General features: G+C 42.3%; 1 protein-coding gene across 1 annotated transcript in view; it reads right to left on the reverse strand.

Annotated features, from left to right (window-relative positions):
* COL24A1 (collagen, type XXIV, alpha 1) overlaps positions 1 to 23,330 on the reverse strand; it is a 346,183-nt gene that overhangs the window by 192,266 nt on the left and 130,587 nt on the right. Inside the window, exons 20-21 of the mRNA XM_015416682.1 lie at positions 12,624 to 12,677; positions 3,661 to 3,714 (exon numbers count right to left, since the gene is read on the reverse strand). Coding sequence (XP_015272168.1) covers positions 3,661 to 3,714; positions 12,624 to 12,677 — 108 coding nt within the window. The remainder of the gene's footprint in view (positions 1 to 3,660; positions 3,715 to 12,623; positions 12,678 to 23,330) is intronic.

Here is a 23,330-nt window from a genome sequence, read left to right on the forward strand (position 1 = left end):
CGTGGCGGGGAGGGTGGGATATAAATGTATTTTAATAACAACAACAACAACAACAACAATGTCTTCCCCAGTGGTCAATATTGGCCTACTGTCTCAAAATCCCCAAAGGAAATGTGCTGGGTGAACTTGGTCTGGACACACACTCTCAGCCTAATCCACCTCACTGGCTTGTTGTTATTCCTCATCTAAACAGTTCACATTGCTTTCCTACTGAGAAAGATTGGATCATGAGGGCATGAATACAGTGAAAAAGGGGAGGTAACCCAGTTGCCTACTTCAACTGAATAAAATCCAGATGTTCCTTCTAGCTCTTAATATGTTTTAAACGGGAGCAAAAATTTTGACAGCTCAGTGAATCCTGAGAACATTCTGGATTTTTCTTCCAATAAGACAGGACACTAAAATTAGCCCTTGCTTTCATAGAAGGAATACCAAGCTCAGCTCTCATTAATGCCACTGGAGAACACTTTAACAACCCAAGAATCCATATTGTAAAATAATGTTTTATTATTTCCAATGAATCCAGAATCTGCTCTCCCCAACCCCATATTTTGATACCATAAAGTAAACTAGAAATCACCTTCTTGCCAAACAGCTTGATAACAGGGTCAACCATACCACCTCCTTTGGAGAAATAAAATTTCACTATCAGCCCCATGGTCTTCATGGCAGAGGACTTTAACGAAGCTAAATGAGGTCACCAAAAGAGGGTTTCTGAAAACATTATTCCAAGATATTTATATAGACTACACTGTTCAATCTGAACACGCAAGATTCTCCATACTGAATTCCTTGGTCATTTCCTAAATACCATTACCTTAGACTTGGCATAGTTTATTCATAGGCCTTCTTCATTACAGTACTGGCCCAGCCTTGTTTTAGCCCCTTCTGTATAAGTATGTCATCAGTTAACACACCTTCTTTTCCAACCTTAACCTTTACAATGGTATTTCAATGCAACTGACTTATCAAAAAGACCAATGTAGGATCAATATTAATATTTAGCAGTTTCTGCCATAATCTGTTCCTATCAAGGGAATTGAAGGCCAAGGCCAGGTCAATAAAGGCCACATACAGCACTTTCGTTGGACCTCTAATAGCATCAGTAGCCAGAGTATATAATGTTTGACACTGTTCAATTGTAGAATGCCCTTTTTAAAACTGTATTTGCAGAATTAATTTCCATAATATCATGGGATTTTATAGAGTTTATGGAAGTTTATAAAATGTTTTCTATTAATATTGTTTATAAGTATGTTTATTAGTTTTATTGTAAAATGTTTGGTCTAAATTACCTTGTAATTATATGTAATGCGTTTTATAGTAACTGTTTGTACGTTTGGCTTAAGACCTCTGGTCCATGAAGCTAATAAATGAAAAGAAAGGAACCGTATTTGCAAGGGGTGGATTAGATTATTCTTAGTAACACAATCCTCTAATTTATTTTTTAAATATTTACTATATAATTTAGAAGCAATAGACAACAAACTAATTGGCCTAAAATTATGGGGTTCCTTTCTATCACCCTTCTTGTGTATTGGTACAACAATACTTGTGGTCCATCCTTTAGGGAGTCTACCCGTATTATTAATTTGGCAAAAAAGTTTCGTCAGAAGAGGGACCCACCAGTGAATATATATTTTAAAACATTCCACCAAGATCAAGTCCTCTCCCAGGGATTTGCCTCTCGGCAAAGACTCCACCAGAGATCTCACTTCAGATTATGACACTGGAGGCCAGTTTGCCACAATTAATGGTGGTTTGCAAGATATCATCATATTTATTAAATTTTACTTTTATTAATAATATGCTCCTTTAACCAGAGATCTTGAGTCATATAATAAAATCACAGTACAGATATCAACAACAGTTACAGAATGATAAAAGAAAATTGTGCCCCTAATAAAATTACACAATTGTCAGATTAATACTTAGCAGGAAATTGTCAAAGATATTATAAAAGACAAGAATTTGGCCACAGAGCTCGTAACTGCAGGCCTAGTGTCAGACAACAATAAGGAAACTACCTGCAGTTCAATGGCAAGCTGATATTTTGCTCAAAATGGGGGGAATCCAAAGTTCTCGCAATGCGGACCATTGGTCACAGAATAACAAAACATGATCAATGGTGTCAATCATACCTAAGGTTGCCAGGTCCTGCCTCCTCCTCAGCGGGAGACTTTGGGAGGTGTTCCTGGAGGGGGAGGGGACATCCCAAATGTGATGATGTCACTCAGAAGTGATGTCATCACATTGGGGGAAATGCCTGAATTCCAAGCGACAAATTTACCACTTCGAATTCAGCCCCCCCCCCAAAGCATTTAAAGGATCCCTCTAAATGCTTTTGGAGAGAGGGAGCTGTGTGCACCTGAATCACCGCTTGGGATTCAGGTGCGCATGGCCCCTGCTCTCCAAAAGCATTTAAAGGGACCCTTTAAATGCTTTTTGGGGAGCTAGGGCCCTGTGCCTGAATCCCAAGTGGTGAATTCACCAGAAAGAAAGCATACATGTGGCCACCCCTCTTCCTCCCCTCCAGCCAGATTTAAAGAGCCCTCCAGCTGATCAGCAGGCCATGTGTTCCCGCTGATTAGCTGGAGGGCCCTTTAAATCTGGCAAGAGGGAAGGGAGAGGGGTGACCATGGGTGGCTGCTGTTGGGGGAAGGGATTGGGGACAAGGCTTTCCCCTGCCGGCCAGCTGGCTGGCGGTGCACAGGAGCCCCCAAAATCAGTGGATCCCCTGCCCCCACCTGGAGACTGGAATTCCTAATCATCCCAGAGTCACAACGACAGAGGTGTTCACAGAATGGAATATTAGCAAATTGTCCCTACAACTCTATTGTGGGCAAAACTTTTGGTCTACATAGCATAAATGTGCGACGATTGCCAGGAGCAGTAAGATACTGTAAATATGGAGGGAGGCTTATGGGGGGGATTCCAAGGTGGAGCACGCATGGCGAGTTCGAAACTCCATATTAATTCTATCAAGTTTTATTAACCCCTCTTTGACCTCTCTCAATGTTTCACAATAGCCCATATTTTGGACTATTGCAAGGAAAGGACTAAGACACTTGAATTTGCTATCATTTATAACAAAAATAACAAACCCCAAATCTCTTCCTCCCTCATCCACCTTAGAAGATGCCTGCCATTCATATTTATTTATTAAAACACAAATGGGATTGTTTACCAAGTAAAATTGCAATCCATGAAATCCATGTACTAAAATTCTTGTATCAGTTATCTGATTAACCAGTCTTACTAGGATGCTCCTGCTCGCCCTTAGCTATTAATGTCAAAATGTTCAGATGATTTCCCCCTTCTTCCCAATCCAAACACATTATTTTTAATTTTTCTACCTTTTAAATCCCTACCTATGCTACAACATGTTACTTGTATGCACTGATATCTAATTCCGCCTCAGAATGCAAAACCTAATTCTTATTTCAGTGTGCAAGATGCCAGCTGCAACTCCCCTAAACACTGCATAGAAACCACTGACATAAATAACAAAGTGCTGTGCAACAATTTCTACTCAACACCTGCCAGAACTGAAAGTTGATATCTTTGCAAACCAAAACAAAAGCAACCACACAAGTAAATGGATTCCAATATCAAGGGGTGTGTGTGTGCATCACTGAGTGAATACTGTTGCTATCTTACCTCAACTCCCTTGGGACCCGGTGGTCCTGGAGGTCCTCTGTCCCCTATAATTCCCTAAGTAACAACAAATACACCAAAAATATTTTAGATCAATGAGTAAAAGAGTAAGAGCTGAAAATATTATTCTCTCTTAATCTCATATAGTTTCTTATTATTCCCTCTGGAAGCCAGAACTAGTAAATTTGTGCTCAGTGGAATTTTTGCATAAACTTTCAATATGCTTACAATTATGTACATATATTTTGCAGTTATATAATAGTACAAGCTTACAATGGAGAAAACTGCTTACACTGCTGGGGGGGGGGCTGAAAAATTCCATGTAGAAAGCAATGATCTTCATTACTTGTCTGTTGCACTGAACTTAACACTTACAGCTCTGGAAAAAGACTAGGACATTGTACTTCATTGCAAAGATGGTTCAAAGTTTCAGTCTTCCATATGTCAACCATAAAACATCCAGCAGCTAATCTTTGTCACATCTTTTGCATTCGTTCCATTGTTAGAATGCTATTTCAAGAACACATTAAAGTCTCATGCCCAGTAAGCCTTTCCCCAGTGAAAATAAATTCACATATATAACAATGAAAATTGGAGGTATGCATTTCTCTTTCACACAAAAAGGGTTAAATTTTCAACAAGAAAAACCAAACATTCCCATCCTCAGATAAGCCCATTGACCACATGAAGTACTGTTCTGAATATGCCTCCTATTTGGAAAGATGCAAGCACAAAAATGTGACTTATGTATAGATAAAATGAGCAACCTCCTTTGAAGATGGATAATTCTCCTGTGACTGAATGATCCAGCTGCAGACTTAGCTGAGACACAGAAAATTATACCAGCTCCTAGCAGAGGCTGATTGGAAGCAGATAAGAATAGAGCAGCAACTCAAACAGAAATGCAGCATACTGTCTTCCCCAGGGATGAATCCACAGGAACATTTACTTAATGTACCATTAAACAGGTAGTCTTTTCATGTTACACTGGTGTGTTCCACTACATAGTTTGAGAACTGGAGTTCATATAAGTTTGCTTACATATGAGCTCAATGTTCTCTACTCTAGCAGTAACTTTCCATGGTTCCACACAGAGAGTGGTTTTTCCTAACACTTGCTACCTGAGATTCTGGAGATACCAGAAACAGAATCTGTGACTTTCTGCATGCAAAACATATGTCTACCCCTGAACCACAGTCCCTCCCACTGATTCACTGTTCAGCAGCCTCCTCCTAGTTGTGTTTCTCCAGACTTTCAGGTTTTATAGATGAAGGAATTTTTAATTCATTTAGGGGATTTATATGCCTCAAGAGACCTGAGCTAGACGATGTACAAGTAAACATAATACTATAAGTTTGTTCACAAGGTTAAACGCATGCAGTGGAAAGTTACTGCCTAATAAGTAAAGGGGAAGCCTCAATTAAACCAATTGAGTATAACAATTAAAACCATTTTATGTGATTAAATTTATACACATAGATACTTTTACCAGCATGCTAACTGACTTATTACCTCAACACACATTTCCCGATGAGGAGACGCACAATTTAAACAAGTCTAGGACTATTTGCAAGATGAGTCATTGTTCCAGAAATTACAAAAATTCTGCAAACCTGTGGATTCCTCCAGATTTGTAGAAACACCTCCTTCCTCTCCATCAGACCCTGATCCATAGATTTAAATATCTGCAGATCAGGGTACAGTTGGCTGTTAGAATATGAGATTTGAACAATGTGAGGCTCACTCTAACAGCAGCCACTAACTAAGATTTGTCAGTCTAAAGATTTTGTCAGGTGACCCATTTCAACCAGTCTCTTCGCACCAGTCTCTTCACAGTCTGCTCCGTTTGGCTTTTGCCTGAGCAATCCATAATTGGAGCCCATCATACATAATTGTCTTGCTCTCAAGCCTTCTCTTTAGCACAGGTTGCCTGCTCCTGTCTCCTCTTCAACCTTTCTCCTTAAAATGATTTCCTGGCTAACCGAGCATGCTTCCTGGCCATGAACTGTTTTTTCTGGTTGACCGAGTTCAACCAACACCCCAATTCCAGCAATGGCTCAAGAGATTTGTCCTCATCCTCTTGCTATTCCTTGCAAACGTACAATAAGCCTGATAAGGCAAAAAGTACCAACAGGGATCCTGACTGATCCCTGCATAAACCCTGAAGCGATGAATTTCATCACTGATTAAATCCACAGATTGGTTTGTATAACACATCTTGCGCTTCCACTTTCCCCAATTTTTATGATTTTCTGATTGGCTTGAAGAGAACCAGAAATGGTACTACTGGATGTAAAATTATAGATAAGGCCAAAAACCACATTCAAAATCCTAAATTGTAAAACCAGCAACATATGAAATATTTTTTGATAGCTGCTGATTTTCTTTCCATGGTACCTGTCCATGAACGGATGGACGTTCTCTACTAATCAGCTACTCATTTTTCTACTAATTAATGTGACACAGACTGACAGCAGCTTTCTTCACTGCTGCAAAGCTGTAGACACTACTTATTTCAGTTGGTCAAAAAAAGCATTCCAGAACTTAGGAACACTACCAAGTTAATTACCTGAAGTTTCCATCCACTCTTGTTGTGAAAAAAAAATAGCTAAGAAAAGAAAGTGGAGGACTTTTAAAGATTTACTGAACATGCCAGGAAAGAATCCAGAGAGTGTACAAATGGGAATAACTTGTGTTTCCTATGGCTATGCAACTTTCATATCAACCTTTTCCTCTAGGATCAGTAAAGGTCTTAATAGTCATTTATATGATGGAAGCAGCCCAATTAAAACACCAGAAAGTATAGGAAAGAAGCTATTCCTGTTTTATAACATGTAAAGCAGTGATTCCCAATAATTAAAGTCATCTTAGAGCCAAAATATCCAATCAATTAAAGAGCCTCCCTTTGTATGATTTACTGCTTTGGGCTCGCTCCCTTCTCATCAACCGCTGCTGTGGATAGTCAGTTTGGATACACCTCTGCACAGGGTATGACTGGATCACTGAATCACTACCACTGTAGAGACACAGCACTGTTATCCTTGCTTACAGGAGCCTGCTCATTGTGTGTTTTGAGGCCTCGCTACTCTGACTTGGCTTTCTTCCAATCAGGAAATGCCTCTAAGTCAGTGACTCAGGCTGAAATACTGAAGGTGATTCTCCTCTGAGGGCAGGTAATTCTTATTCTTCCATCATCTTTCACACCTGCAAAACTGTGTCTCTTATTTTAATTTGTTTTGGGGGAAATACTGGATTTGTACATATGAGTAAATCAGTAAAATAACAAATTTTGTTCAGGATCATTTTCTATTATTAGGGATTTTTAAGGACAAAATCAAATCTATTGTGTAAAAACTGTAAACTCTTCTTCATCACTGATACAAGATTAGAAATTTCTAGGAAACTGAAAAGCCATAAATCTTTGCGCTAAATCCTGGAACAATATAGTGTGGAATGAAGCTTTGATGGAGACACTTACTTTTCATTTACTCACAGTTTAATGAATTTGTAGATAAATGATTGATGTACCTGCTCTATGTTAATAAAAATCCTTATATTATTAGACCTACTTCAGAAGTAAACTCTTTTTGGGCAGACACTAGGTTGGATCCGGTCAGCTTTTTCAATCAAGTTGATTTTGTCCATGTAGGTCCCATAATTCCCCAGCATGGTCTTTTTGGTACTCAAAGGAAAACCTTTCCTCCCTTTTTCACCAGTGCAAAAGCTGGTTGGATCCAACTGTCAGGTCCTGTAGTAACCACTCAGTACACAATAGTCCTTTAACAGGTTTATTGGTAAAGTATGGCTTCTGGTCAGATGAACACCTTTGCCAGAACTGGTGGGCAAAAGCATATGGGGTCCACCCCTCATGCATATGTCACAAGCTCCTACTAAGGCAACAACAGGTCATGAGAGAATATACGATCTAACTAGCGATATCTCTTAGTGTGTCTCCCAAGGCCACGGCTCCAGTTGGGGACTGTGAACTCTACGGGGGCTGCTTAGGAAAGATACAAAAGGCGTCTTAGCTATAACCCCTTTCACACATTCACAGACTCCCCACCCCTCAGGAATGTCAGGGAGGACTGGCTGCTTAAGGGGTACACAAAAGCAATTAGCCAAGCGGGTATACAAAAGCGGGAGATGACAACAGCAATAAAAGACATCTATACACAGTCAATACACATGGGCACAAGCAAGATCCATTCAGCAGTCCGATTCTGACACCAACCCCCTTTTGCTAGTTAAATGGAATTGACAAGTGCTTTAAACATTTTACTTATCTCCTTTTACATTTACATAATGCGTATACGCTTGGTTTTGTATTCACTTAGCAATATATAACTTGTTTATATACAGGGCTGGCCCGCTCACTAGGTGAGCTAGTCTCTCGCCTAGAGCGCGGGGCCATCATGGGGGCACCAGACTGAGCCACCGGAGGGCCCTGCTGCCGCCGCCTGCCAGAGCCGCTTCCGCAGCCCCGGTGTGAGCAGCCAGGCACCCAGGGAGGAGGGAGGCGCTCCGCAGTCTGCCCACCGCCCTGCCAAAAGCTCGGCTCCGAGGGCCCTGCTGCCGCCGCCTGCCACAGAGGAGCAGCCGCCCTTTGGAGCTGCACAGCTGAGCCACACGGCCTTCCCTTCCCCCTGAGCCGCATGGCCGGGGCTGAGCCATGGCCAGCGGAGCCCGCGCCCCCGGGAGCCCTCGGCCTGCTGCCTCTGGCTGCCCCCCGCAGCAACCCTGCTCGGCACTCTTGCTCCCACCTTGCCACCACTGAGGAGGAGGATCCCTTTGTTAGGGGCAGCAGCCGCCCGAGCCGAGCCAAGCCCTGGAGGAGCTGCTGAGGCTGGGAAGTGAGCCGGGACTGGGAAGCGCCGGCATGGGGACCTCTCCTCCGCCGCCGAGCTGGCTCACGCAGGAAAGGTAATCCGAGTCTTCTGGGCATGTGCAAGCCCTTCAAATCGTCTGCTTCCCTTGAAGTGTCTGCACGGTCAGCTCCGCAGGTCCCGCGATCGGGCGAAGGGGAAGGGATCACCCTCGGCCGAGGAGGTTAGGCGCTGGCTGGGGGCAGGGAGGGACCTCTCCAAGTCTCGGGCAAGCATACAGACCTCTCACTGCACACCTAGGCAAGTATCCAGGCCCCACCAGGAGGTTGGCATCTGCGCTCGCCTAGGGCACAGGAACGCCTCAGGCCAGCCCTGTTTATATATATAACTTTCTTGGTGAGAAACTCATTCTCAATCATTTAGTTTGTAAATTCATCTTATTTGGGAAATACATAATTTTTTAAAAGTACTTTTCAGTTCTTTGAGATAGAAGTCTGGTGCACATGACAGTGCCACACATTCACTGAATGTGCAGGGAGGGAAAGAGGAAGCAAGCCTGCTGGCCCTGCACCCTGCTTTCACACGATTATCTGGTCATCTGCAGAGACAACACTGTGGAAGAAGTGGCAGTGCAAACTCTGGATTTGGAATATCGCAATTCAGAGGGAGGGAAAGTTCACACAGTCACTTCCTCTGTGTAGTCACCCCTACAAATGACCAGATAATTACATAGAGGCAGGAGGCAGGGCCAGTATACTTGCCTTTGCTCTCCCTCCCTGTGCATTCAGTGGATGCATGGAGATGTCATGTGTACCAGCTACTGATGTATGGCTATGGAAACATTATAAAGCTTATGGAGTCTACTTTTTCTGTTGCTTTTGTGACTGAACAGCCAGAAGGTCATAGTTGCAAGCATCACTTAACAAAAATATACGATTACAAAAGGAACCCCAAGAAAACCTTATAAAACAAATTAAATGGAAATATTATATAAGGATGTTGATTAGAGTACAGGGGCTCAAGATAAAAACACTTCACAAAATGTTGTTTACATGCTAAACTGTTTGACTCGACAATGGGAAATAATTATGTAACATTTGTTAATTAGAGCAAGGATTTGGATTTTTAAAAAATTGAACAATCTACTATTTACAAACAGAATGAAACATAGCCATGAAGGTCAACATCTGAAACACACAACGTCTGTCTTGCTCTCTTGGCACTTATTACACATTTAGCTTTGGAGGAAGCATAAAACAAAAGAATGAGGAAAAGAGAAGCTTAGTAGAACAGTCTTCCAAAAATAAAGGAGAGAGGAAACTCCTCAAAACCGCAGTCAACACAAGACAGCTGGGAACGCAAAAGCTGAACATTTCCAGTTTCATGTAGACCTAGTCTCTTCGTATTATGGACTGTGTAAAAGCTTTTCCATTTTGGTAGCACTCATCTCAGACATAAGCCACCAATTTTCTTTGATTAGAGACGGCTGTCCAAGCTTTCCATTTTCAAGAGCCAAAATACTATGGAGATAATGAAGTCTCTCCACAGACGTTACTCTGGTTGTATCAAACAGTATCTGGATATTTCAGTTAACCAGTCAGCATTTTGCCTATGATTTGGATGAATAACAATCTACTGGCACAGTGGGATTTTGGGCAGTATACTGAAAATGTAGTGGGGAAAAACGTGAACATACTCCTGGGTTCTAAATACATGCCTGCATCACTGGGATAACATCAGTATATGTGCCATTGTGCTGGTACAATGGTTGAATCCCAAGTTTCCTATTGAAGGGTGGCTTTTCTCTAGCTCTTACAATCAAGAGAAAGCCAAAGTTCATATAGGGCACATAAGAACATAAGAGAAGCCAATGTTGGATCAGGCCAATGGCCCATCCAGTCCAACACTCTGTCACACAGTGGCCCAAAATACCAAGTGCCATCAGGAGGTCCAGCAGTGGGGCCAGGACACTAGGAGCCCTCCCACTATTGACCCCCCCCCTCCAAGCACCAAACAGAGCATCACTTGCCCTGGATGGACCTCTGCATATTTAGATTTAACAGTCTCTATGGAAGAAAATAAGGACCCAGTCAAATGATTATTTCAAACCATGGTGTCTATGGTTGTTCGTCTGTGGCAACTTCTAAATGTGCTGCATGTGGCCATGTGCAGCCATGTGTTTACCTGATCATCTGCATGATGATATGTTGAACTCAACACTGATCAGATTTTGGCTCAATCACAACTTCACAACCTCAGGTGGACTTTGTGGTGGACCACCTGTCAGGTACCCTTGATGGATATTCAGCTGGGATTGCCTTGGTTGGCCTATGCTCACTGGAACCATATGTCCCAGAATGCTATCCAACAAAGCCGGAAGGACCTGTTGATGTTCTTTCCTATAATGTTATCCTGCACAGAGGTTTGAATCCCTGAACCCAACTCTGATACAATCCCAGTGGTGCCATACCATTAAGGCTCTTGGGCACATTTGTTCAGTTCTTAAACAACAGTAGCACAATCTGGGTGTGGAAGTCTTGCTGAGTAGGTCATGTGTACCATCTGTTTTTCCTCTGGGCAGATTGTTTTCACAAGAAAAGTCAAAACCATGATGGCAGTATATGGAGCTTTGACAGTGAAAAGGCATTCAGGCTCACATGCTCCTTGTATCACCATCTTTTTGCCAACATCCACAGTTGCTATTTACACCTCTTCTGAAGGTCTAGTCAGACACTGAACCAGAGAAGAGGCTCTCATTATCATTATGATAATGTTCATAATGAGCAGGCCACTGTAATTATGTAATCTATCGACACTGTGTCAAAATTCTCTAGAAGCTACTTTCAGACTCATACCTCCCCTGATGTGGCCAACAGGCTTCCAAGCAAATGGTAGGAGCACAGTCTCAGCCAGTAAATACTGCCTGCCTCTTTTCTGTTCACTGATGTCAGACCCCTGGAGAAATCAGTTCCCAACAACAGCCATTCAAAGGAATAAAAAGATTATTGAGACATTGATACTGTTTCTGTGTTAGAACTGGGGGAAAGCATGCAAAGCAAGCAATTATACCTAAATCAAGCAGGACCCTAATGGCCTGGGGCCAATCACACCTAAGCTAGCAGCCCGCTGAAATAACAGCCTATAATTCCCAGGGGAAAGATGATACCAGTCTTGACAAGGGCTCAAGGTTACATGTCTGAGCCAAGGAAGATAACTACCAGCAACAGCAAAGCGGCCAAAAGCAAAAGTGTAAATTCTTCTCATCCCCTCCATCCCTATGGCAACCAAGCCCGATAAAGAGGGTGAAGTTGACACGTGATTTGCTTCAGACCTCCACATAATTCTTTTTATCTTTTTACTCTGTTTACTGAGGCAATACATGTATTATTTATCGACTGATTGATTTTACAAAATTTACACCTGTCCTGTCTGCCCTCATAATGGCCACCAAGACAGCTAACAAATTAAAACGTACATAATAAAAGCACATCTTAAAAACCATTAAAATGAACAAAACCCCATATCATGAGTGGAAGATGGCAACAGAAGGGAATTAGGTGACTCTCCCTGGGGAGAGTTCCAGAGTGTTGGTGCCATGATTGAGAAGGCCTCTCCCAGGTTGCTACCTGTCTAATCTCAGAAGGCAGGGGCACCTGAAGCATGGTCTCCAAAGATGACCATAGTGGTCACTTTGGTTCATAAGGGAGTAGGAAGAAGGGAGTAGGAGTCCTTCAGGTATGTTGGTCCCAAGCCATATAGGGCTTTAAAGGTCAGCAACAGCACTTTCAAGTGTGCTTGGAAACAGATTGGCAGCCAGCGTAGATGGGCCAAGACTGGAGTGATATGGCTCCTATGTAAGTGTAAGATCAGCAACTTTACTCAGAAAAGATTTAGATAATGTCCACATTCAGAATGACATATATATATTAAGACCTTAGAAGCAAATGAACAGTGACTTCACAACAAATAATTTTTATTATTTTAAAAGAAAGACAACATGTTACCTTGTGGTATTATTTCTTTTATTATTCATTTTATATACTTTATCTCATCCTTCAAATAATAAGACCCCATTAGCAACTCACAAAGTCTAAAAACTTCATGTAAAAATTATGGAATAATTTATATCAAAATTTTACATACCTTTGGACCTTCTGGGCCATTTAGACCAGGAACACCAATATCTCCTGGAAAACCCTAGGATTAAAAAAAATGTTTTTATTATGATTGGTCAATTGGTCCAGTGACCCTACTGAGAAAAATGTGAATGATGCATGATGTGTATGAACTAGCCAGCCTTTTTAGAACACCACATTATAAATTCTAGCATATATTCTAGAACAACATAAAACATTTTACTACTACTTCTTTGATGGACTGCACTTTTTAAGAGGCTTACAAGTGCTGTACCAACAACTTAAGGACTGTGAAGGGTTAATACTTCACAGAGCCAGAGAGCCTTGAGGGACAGGCTGCTGTAAATAATTTGATTGGTTAGCATCATAGCCAAAGTCTTGAGATAACTGGATGCTGAGGAGATTCAGACAGATTCCTGCCTTCACTGAGAAGAGACATGTACTGAGACCGTCTGTGAATAGCCCTGGCAGAAAAAGAATTTACTGCTGACAGAGTTCGAGTTCAACCTTGACTGGACACAGTCTGAATTCAGCGTTAGCTGAGAGCAGTTTGAACACAGACAGGAGAACTGGGGGAGAGTTTGGCAAGGAAGTTTGTGGTAGTAGAGAAGACTCCCATTCGGGCCGAAGGAAAGGGGATAGATCTTCTAGAGAGAGAAGATTCCCTACCCAGTCAAACAGGGAGAGTTATCTCTGAGGAGTACAGAGATCCCTGGTCTGGTGTGGTTAGAAACTGCCTGTAGAGACCTTAAAAGTCAGTGAACAACTCAAGAAGAGTACTGCTGTTCCAAGAGAAGGGCTTTGTGTATTGGGAAGATGGTACCAGCTGTCTGAGCATCAAGAGAGTCAGCGATTACTCAAATAAAGTGAACTTGAGTGTTTGGGAAAGCTCTGGAACAAAAGCCTCTCAATATAAAGAACTTCTCATGAGCCTGATATATAAGACCAAAAGTCTTTGCTTGTACTAGCTTTACTTCAGTAATTTCAACCCCTGATTTCACCTGCCCTTTCCCTTTCCGTTTTGCACACGAAAGCTTATATCTTGTGCCACTGGACTTAAGCTTTGTTCTGCTGCTTCAAACCAACATGGCTACCCACCTGAATCTTTCCCTTTGATGTTAAATAAAACCTTTTGTTACTTTTGAATTTTTTTGAAGCATCTCAAGTGCCATTTTCAAGAGTATAAGTTAAAAGGTGATCCTATCCCTTCCTTCAGGGTCCTGGGCTGAATAAATAGTCAAAATATATCTTACTGACAGGGTGGGACAGCCAAAGTTTCTTCAGGAGAAAAAAACACGCTACTAGGACAGCTCAGTCAGTGAAGGGGCAGGAAAACGAAGGGAAAATTTGCCTCTTACAGAGAGTAGAGGAAGGGGTCCATCATAACTTCACTATTAAAATTCCTTATTATCATGATTCTTTATTATCATCATCTTCATTTATAGTCCACCTTGTTCACTGGGACTCAAGGTGGATTACAAATACAATAATAACTATACAGTCAATTAACAAGTGCATTACAAAGTATGATAAACATATGAATATAAAAGCTAAGGTTCCCGTTAAAACAGATAAATGCAGTGGGACTGGGTGGATTACAGATATGAGAAAGACTGGTTCCCTTTAATTCCTATGAAATATAAAAGATATCCAGGAAACCCATCTCCCCTTCCTTACCCTTTGTTATGGTTTTCCCTGCTCACCAGAGAAGTACTCCTCACAAGAATCCAGAAGGGAAGGAAATCCCACTGCTATACCTGTTAATAGGCAACTTGTTCCCCAGGATTTCAGTAGACCACTGCCATCTCTGTCACAACTTGCTCTCACCCAAGAGAACTAGGAGCTATACACTCCTCTAGTTGTACACAGGGGGAAGATTAAACTCCTTGAGTCTTAATGGGATAGATGACCTAACCCTTTCCATAGGAATGAATGGACCAGCAGCTCCCTTCAAAACTCCTCAGCTGAATTTCAAGCCACCAGTGGTCCAGCTTGTGCTAAATCCTGGGCAGCTCCTTGCAGCAAGGCTTCTGCTCCCCAGCAACCACACACTTGCTATCCAGCTCCATCCCCTATTTTGAGGATCATCTCCAGCTCAACTTCCAGGTGATTTCCATCCCTTAACCCCTGGCAGAACAGGGAGTGAAAGGGACATCTTCTTCCCCCCCCCCAAGAAATATGGTGAGGGATAAGCCAATCTGGAGACACCATCCCTAACTCGAAACTCTCCTAAGTCTCCTTCCACTGTTCTGCCCCACTAGTGGATACAAAAGCACTGAGGTCATAGCTGGACTGTACAAAACAATGGGATGGATGGATTCAGTAGAAGTGTTCATCAGGCTGTGCAGAGCTGATCTTTCCTCACTTTTCTTTCCTTCCAAGCAACCTACTGTATGTCCCAAAATGCCTCTCTGAGATCAGGTGAGTCTCGCAAGCTAAACATACCACAAGTCAGGATGCCTCAGAAACTAGGGGGATTCTGGTAAAACAGTCTCCCTCTCTTTCCTCAACTAATGGGAGCTATGAACCAAAGACAGAGAAAGAGAAAATTTTACTTTATTTCCCATCATCATTGCATGTCCCTCCATTCTGTGGCACATTTTGTCTGAGAGACTCTCTCAGAGGAGGAGTTTTGGGACAAACACCAGCCTTCTTGGAGAAATCAAATGTAGAGAAAGATCAGCTTAACCAATGTGTTACATGAACTCTTCAGTTGGATCCATCCTAATAGTATCAACTACCCAAAGCAGTTAGTATAATTAACCATCTATCTTAATTGGTAGCTAGTTAGATAGCTGGGCAAGAAATAATCAGGCATCAAAAAGTACTGTCAGATCAGACACAGATTTTATACATGGCAGGAGGAAAGCTCCTCTCCGTGTTTTAAGGGATGTGTCAATAATCCTATTCCTACCATTTCTATTGGTTTCTGTGGATGGATCATGCTCATCGGCCTCAATTCCTATTAGCCTTTATTGTATTAGTAGAGAATAGTTGACCCAAAATGATACTTCTTTGGAAAAGTTTGAAATCAGTTTGTAATTTATTTTGTACAAGTTCAAGATATGTGGGATGTAGTGTATAGCATTGTATAGTGTGTTTTGGCATATATACTTTCATTGTGTGACATACTAGCATTGTGTGAATCTGCCCCTGGAACATTGGAGAGATTTCCTGATTTAGAAATTGCCAGACAGGAGATTCAAGAGGAGTCAGGAACCTGGTTGCTGTTCTTGTAAACTGCATTCATTTCATTTCTATTAAATTCACAAGTCAATTTTAGCAATCAGTGAATACGTGTCAAGTTTCTGGCACAAGTCTGAGGAATATGTACCGCACAGGTGCTAAGAACAACATACATTCACAATGCTCTGAATTTTTAAGTAATGGAGTATATTGTCTCAGAATATACCCAGGCATTACTAGATGGGTAAGTTTGTATCCTAAACCCAAACTTCTAGTATAAAATACTATACTTTTAATACTTTTTGTTGCTGACCTCTCGCTTCCCACTCATGCTTTTCCTAGGGTCCCTTTTCCCTCAGGAGTAGTATTTTTTTTGGGAGGGGAGTCAAACTGTTGACTGAAGTGTTCAAAATGAACAGCTGTTAGATTTTTAGAAAAATTAATTTTAAACAGAAGTTAGGGGCCATCTCAAAGAGTTTTCATCACTGTCTATCTACATTCAAACATTCAACAGAGCAGTATGAGATCAAACATGCCTGAAAGTAAACTTTTTGGAGTTAAATGGTTCAGATCACTCAAGTGATTCTCATGAAAGAGAAGTGTCATGTGTTACACTATAACTCAACTGAAACATGCCTTTTTTTTCTTTGCAGTTTTAGAACGCTGAGCACAAAACATATGGATGCTGATTCCCATGCCTTCAAGACAGAATTAAGCAAACATTCCATATCAATATACTATACAGAAAAGATGGAGGATGACATGTTTCTTTACTCTAGTTACAGACCACAATGAAGAGTATCTTGAGGAAACAATAAATTCTACTTTGAAGCAGACTTTTGGAATGGGATGTAAGGACTTTCAAACTGATGAGGTAAAAATCCTATAAAGGTCTGGACTTAGGGCCCAGCTGCAGTCTGGGAATTCCCAACATTTATTTTCTTTAAAAATCATGTTCAAGGGTGGAGTTCCTATTGGGACTGCAATGTGAGGAAAAACATAAATGCACTTACCTGTAACTGATGTTCATCAAGTGGTTTTCTGTGCAGGCACAGATGAGACTGTGCATGCACAGGCTGGCCACGGAGAGGAATTACTAAGATTTCTAGAGCTTTCTAAAGCTGCAGAGTGTGTTCCCCACCTCCCGTCCAGAGCTGGCATTTCTGTCCCAAACTGGCACGTGACTAGGAGAGGGGGAATGGTTCTCCTTTAGTCTTCCTTTCACCACCATGAGGGTATGGCCCTGAATGCAGAACAACTCACAACGGAGAAAGGATGGAGAGATGTGTACCTGCACAAAAGACCACTTGATGAACATCAGTTACAGTTAAGTGCAATTATGTTTTCGTCTTCATGATATCTGTGCAGTCCCACATGGAAGGATAGCAAGCTCACTTACCAAGGAGGAAGGTGTGGGCTGATCACCTAAAGAATGATGGAAGAACTGTTTTTGCCACAGCTGCCTCCTTCCTGGAGTCCACATCTATTGTGTAGTGGAAGGAATTGACCATGTAGCTGCTTTGCAGTTGCCCACCATGGAGATCCTACTCTTTTTTTTTTTTTGCCCCCCGTAGGAGATTTTTTATTGCATTTTCTATAAACTACAACGAAATTGGGAAGGGGATCTACAAACTATAAGAGAAAGTAAAGAAAAAACACTAAAACCCCAAGAGATTGTGGTCATACCTACTGCTTAACAAGTTAGCTTTTAACTCAACATTCGATTCAAGTTCATTGAATGTGGTCATCTAAGAATCTATTAAAATTTAAGTAAAAATTTAAACACCACCGTATCTGACTTCTTAAAGAGTAATAAAATAAATAATTATAACATAACTTTGTAAGAGATTTCAGAGTGCAATAACATCTCATCTTTTATACTTTTTCTTTCTCAAATGGTAGCTTGTCTTTGGGGCTGCCGCCCCCAATTTAAAGTCGGAGTTCTTGTCTGAAGATGCCACTGCTCCCTCTTCTTCACTTTCTTTGATGCTGACTTCCTCCTCCTCTTCTTCTCCTGCTGGATGACTATGTTGGTGTAAAAATTCACGTGCCTTTTCAACAGAATCAATTTTTTCTTTCTTGTCCATAAATTTGAAGATTGTGCCTTCAGGTACAATCTGTAGGGGATGTTATTCTTTTGAAGAAATAAAACCAAGTCTCTGTATTTTCTTCTTTTCCTTCTTATTTCAAGCGGAATGTCCTTCAACACTTTTATTTCTTTGTCCTTGATTTTCAAGGTGGTTCCATTTGTCGCTTTGAGGATTTGATCTCTCACTTGTCTTCTGGAGAATCTTACCATGACTTCCCCTGGCAGATTATTCTTTCTTGTAAATTCTGAATATGACCTATAGATCATATCAATTTTGCTTTGTAGTATGTTTGTTTTTATATCTGCCATAGGGCCTAAAGCCTCGCACATAATCTGCTTCAGATTCTCTCCCTTCTCTTTCGGAACACCTTGAAATCTTAGAACATAGCTTGCTCTTTCCATTTGTAGCTGTAACAAATGAGAATCCTCTGTTAGTCTCTTTTTCTCCATCACCTGCAGGTTTTTTTAAGCTTCTTGGTGTTGGCATCCACTTCTTTCAGCTCTTGCTCAGTTTTATCTGTTTTTTCAGCTATCTCAGTTAGTTGAGTTTGCTGTGCATCGAACTTATGGTGCAATGCCGTGACTTGTTCCAGCAGAGGGCGCAAAGCTTCAGTCACCATCTTTTGCAGCTCTGTAGTTGTGTCCTGTCTAGGCACAGAACTCGCTGGGCTGGCAGTTCCGGCAAGAAGATTTGGTTTCACTTGCTTGTCTTTCTCATCCTTCCTCGTGGGCGCCATGTTTGGGAATTGTTTACTTTTTTAAAAAGTTATCACAGCCTCTGATACTCTTAAATCAGCCTGGTAAGTTCTTAAATGCTCTTTAATTCAGTCCGTCTTGCTTCATTAGCCCACCCACCTTTATGTAGTGGCTCAAAGTTCGCTTAGTTTTTCTTAGCGGGGGAGAGTTCCCTCCCCTCCCTCGCTTTCAAAGGGGAGGTTTTCGGCTAGTTCTTCAGTGTTTCTCGCTTAAAAATTAACTCACAGTTCAACGATAGTTCCGCTTTTGTTTTCTATTCACTTGGCCACCAAGCGCTTGCTCCGGTGTGCGATTTCTAGTTCCCATTCGGGACGCTCTGCAGCGGGACCTTCGGGGCATGGACTAGCCCCCCTTCACCGGCAGGGTCACCGGAGGAAGGGCACTCTAGCGCCCCATGACTAGGAGCCCCACACGAGGGCTCCGGGGGTGGCATGGACAGTTGCGCCCCCTCCCAACTGCAGGCTCTGGAGGTCATCTCCTGGAGCTCCGGGAGCAAGCAGCTGCCATGGCGAACACCGAAACCGGAAGTCAAGATCCTACTCTTGAATGCTGCTGAGAATGCCTGTGCCCTGGTCAAATGAACCCTGAGGGAATGGATGCTGCACCCCTGCTGAGCTATAAGCCACCTTAATGGCTGAGACCACCCAATGCGACACAGACTATGAGGTGACAGCACTACCCTTACTGTAATCTCAGAAACAGACAATTAATGAAGTGTCTCTCCTTGACTCCTTTGTTCAATCTAAACAGAACAGACGTCTTGTAATGTCTCGTGTATGTAGTGATTGTTCAGTGGGAGATGTAGGATTGGGGAAGAATACTAGAAAAATGATGTCTTGTGAGGTATGGAAGTGAGGGACCACTTGGGGATGAAATGATAGACTAGGCCTTAGTACTAGTACTTGAAGTATGGGGGCGGGTCACATATGAGGGCCCCCAGCTCGCTAACTAGGCAAGCCAATTTGATTGTTCCTAAGAATTCTGTCTTGTACAAAACAAAGGATAGAGTAGTTGTGGCTAGGGGTTCAAAGGATTTATTAAGTAGGCTGGATAAAAACAGGGATAAACTCTGGGGGGCGGGAGTTGGAACAGATGACAGAAACAGACAGAGTGGTCCCTTGAGATGTCTCTTAAATTGAGGGATGAAGTTGACTGCACAACTATCAATCTTATCATGGTATGCAGAAATCGCTAACAAATGTACTCTTATTGGTGATAATGAAAATCCTTTATCCCCAAGGGAAAGAAGGTAATTGAAAAAAGCTGACAATGGGCAAGAAGGGGGACTGTAACCCCTATCAGATACCCACACAGAAAACATGACCCATTTAGATATGTAGGACCTGTGGGTACTGGGCTGAAGGGCTACTTTAATGACCTGGATACCCTAGCTGAATATACTGGCCTCTTCGGATCAGCCAGACTGTTAAATGCAGTGAATGAAAATTGTGGTGCACCAGAGGGCCCTGTTGAAGGAGGTCAAACTCTGAAGGAAGGGTGATATGCATTCCCTGAGACAGATCCCAGAGTGTGGAGAACCTCCTGGGCCAAAAGGGGGGCAATTAGGATGCCCTGCTGTCTTTCTGATCTTCAGGACCACCCTGTGGAGGATAGGAAGAAGGGAAAAGGCATAAAAAACTTCCCTTGCCATTAGAGATGGAATGCATCCCCAATTGATCCTGTGGCCCATGCCACTCTTGAATGCATTTGGCATTCCAAGAGGATGCAAATAGGTCTACAGTGGGATGACCCCCACTATCAGAACACTGGTTCTAGATACTACAAGTTCAAGGACCACTCGTGGTTTTGCCTAGCTGCAAACTATGATGTTTTTGATTCCTGCAATGTGGATGGCTTGAATGGAGGTGTTCATGCCTATAACTTCGCGCCAGATGACTGAAGACTCTTTGCAAATAGAAAAACCATCCTAAATTTGGTTACACATAGAGATTTATTGAGGGCCTGCAAATCTAATATAGGGCGCAAACAAACACCTTTTTATCGAGAAATATCTAGAAAAGAAAACCCCAACCCATTGTGCAGGTGGGATCTCTCTAATAGCCCCTACCTCAGCCCTCAGTTGTGGGGGGTATCAGTAGGAGAGGCATTAGACAAATTAAAGGGTGGAGGTGACACAAACTCCAAAAATAGCCATGACAAATAATGGATAGAATCCAACTGTAGTAACTGAACATCAAATAGGAACAAATTCACATAAATGATTGCTGAACAGTGGAGTCCGTCATGCAAAGGATTTTCCCCTACTGGGTTGATCCCTTGGGTTGGGCTAGACCTGGCTTTCCGTTTTTGTTTCCTGTGCTGCTTCCTGCTGTGTTGTTGCTGAGCATAGGATGGATGGCAAGACTGAAATTGCTGTTGTGGAAGTTGATACCAATAGGATCTGGAATACTGCAGGGAGTGTTTTGGGAAGTACCTTGGTTTCCCTGAGGAGAAAGGGGTACTAACATTTTTACTAACAGTGAAAAGATCTCCTCCTCTTGGGTTTTAGTTTAGTGTGGTTTGCTTTCCTTTATCCTTACTTGTAGTCCCTTCCCTAATATTTCTTTGTAGTTTTTGTAGCATTTGCAAAATAAAAAAAAAATCCCTCTGGGGATTTTAAAAAAGAGAGAGAGAGAAAGGGGCTGCCATTAGACCTAGAGATCTAGCAGTCAGTTTGTTCTTTCACTTCCTTTTCAAAGTGGAATATCTTTGCCTGTTAAACAGCTCCTTCCCTTCAAAGGACATATCCTCCACTGTAGTGTCCACTGGCAGAGGTGAGGAACGAAACCAGGAGTGTCGCTGTAGAACTATTCTAGAGGTCACAGCCCTGACACAGCAATCAAAAGAGTGTCAGGAAGTGTTTAATTGCTGTTTCCCACATTTTAGTCTGGAGGACTGAAGGCTCTTGTCTTCAGGGAGGAGATACAGATACTGCCCCATCCACTCCCAGAGGAGCATCTGGTACCTGCCCATGATGGCTGTAAAATTGGCCCCTCATATGCCCATCATGCCAGAGGTGTATATTCTCCTCCTCAGGGAATCTAATTTATGCCCTTCTTTGCTGAAGGGTGATGCACGGGCCCCTGGCCTTTGCTTGTTTGGGAGGACCTCCATCACCTGCAAGTTGGATGAGGGATATTGTGTCAGGAACACTCCTAGAAGTTTTCTGGCTTCTTGGCCACAGCAGGGATGGACACTGGTTTCGACCAGATCCCAATTGCCATATCAAGAAGACCCTGAAGCATTGGGAAGGCAATAGGTCCCACGTTCTCACAAAATCAAACCTTCAGGATAGGATCCAAGGGTTTTGGATCCATAGGAGCCACATCAAGATCCAGGCCTTTATTTTCATTCACTGCATTTAACAGTCAGGAGTTGTTCACAATACAATCAAAGATCTTTTGTAGGAGAAACTAGGTAGTGTGACCCCACAGCATCCTCAGGTATAGGAACGGAGGGGGCTTCAGAGTTGACATCGGATCCAAGTAATGCTGGTTCCTCAGAGCTGAATCGTTCAAAGGGAGATGCTGGGTGATTAGCACTTGTCAGAGGTGGAGTGGATGGATGTCTCTTGGAAAGAGGCAGTCCTGGAGGCATGCCCCACTGAAACGGGAGAGGCCATGAAGGATGCTGGTCACATTGACCCCAGGTGGGAGGTTACCATGGGAACCAAGGGGCTTGAAGGGTTCCCCACCATGCAAGCTGAGAGAATGGTTCTGGCACTGATGGTCCCGACACATTTAAGTGAGAAGAACCTAAGCTGGAGGTGGAGCCAGTACCTTGAAAACCTGGCTCTGGATGAGAGGGTGGGAGCACTCTCTACAGCTTTAGAAAGCTCTAGAAATCTTGGTAATTTCTCTCAATGGTAGGCCTGCATGTGCGCAGTCCCATGTGGGACTGCACAGAAGCCATGAAGACGAATGGATGATTTTAGCTCTCCCCTAGCACCCTTTTTATAATTTGAACAGCCTCAGGGAGTCAAAATTTGGACAGGGGGAAACATACTGGTACAGTACCTATATGTTGATCTACGCTACCGTAACTTCCAGAATGTAACATATTTCACATGAGGCTGCCTTTTACAATGTCTTGGAAATTTCAACTGGTAGAAAATGAGGCAGCAAGACCTCTGTCTGATGGTCTGCTGCTTAGAATACATACTTCCAGTGCTATATCAACAGCACTGCTTAGAATACATACTTCCAGTGCTGTATCAACAGCACTGGTTACCTATTTGCTTCTAGGTCAAATTTAAAGTTATGGTTACTTTTGAAGTCCTTCATGGCCTATGGTCCTCATACTTATTGAATTGAATCTTCCCCACTACATTCAGAAAGCTCTCTCCTTACAATGCTCTCCCTCAGGTCACAGACTTTTTCCATGGTGGGACCAATCCTTTGGAACAGCCTACCAGAGCTGGTGTGGGGGGCCCCTTCACTCATAACTCTTAGGAAACTGTGCAGAACAGTTTTATGCCAGAGAAGATTTGATGGATGGTAAACTGCGGTGGCAGATTTGGCTGCATTCTTTTAAATTTTGTATGATTTTTAAGTATGTGTGATTTTTAAATTCAATGTCCTTTTAGATTTGCAATCTGTATTTTTAAATTTTGTGTGTTTAATCAGTGTTTTAAAAAATCTTGTTAATTGGACTTTGGCATTTTGTGTTTCTGCAACCTGGTAT

This window comes from Gekko japonicus, unplaced genomic scaffold (assembly GCF_001447785.1).
Source record: "Gekko japonicus isolate JY-2015 unplaced genomic scaffold, Gekko_japonicus_V1.1 scaffold16, whole genome shotgun sequence".
Lineage (NCBI taxonomy): Eukaryota > Metazoa > Chordata > Lepidosauria > Squamata > Gekkonidae > Gekko > Gekko japonicus.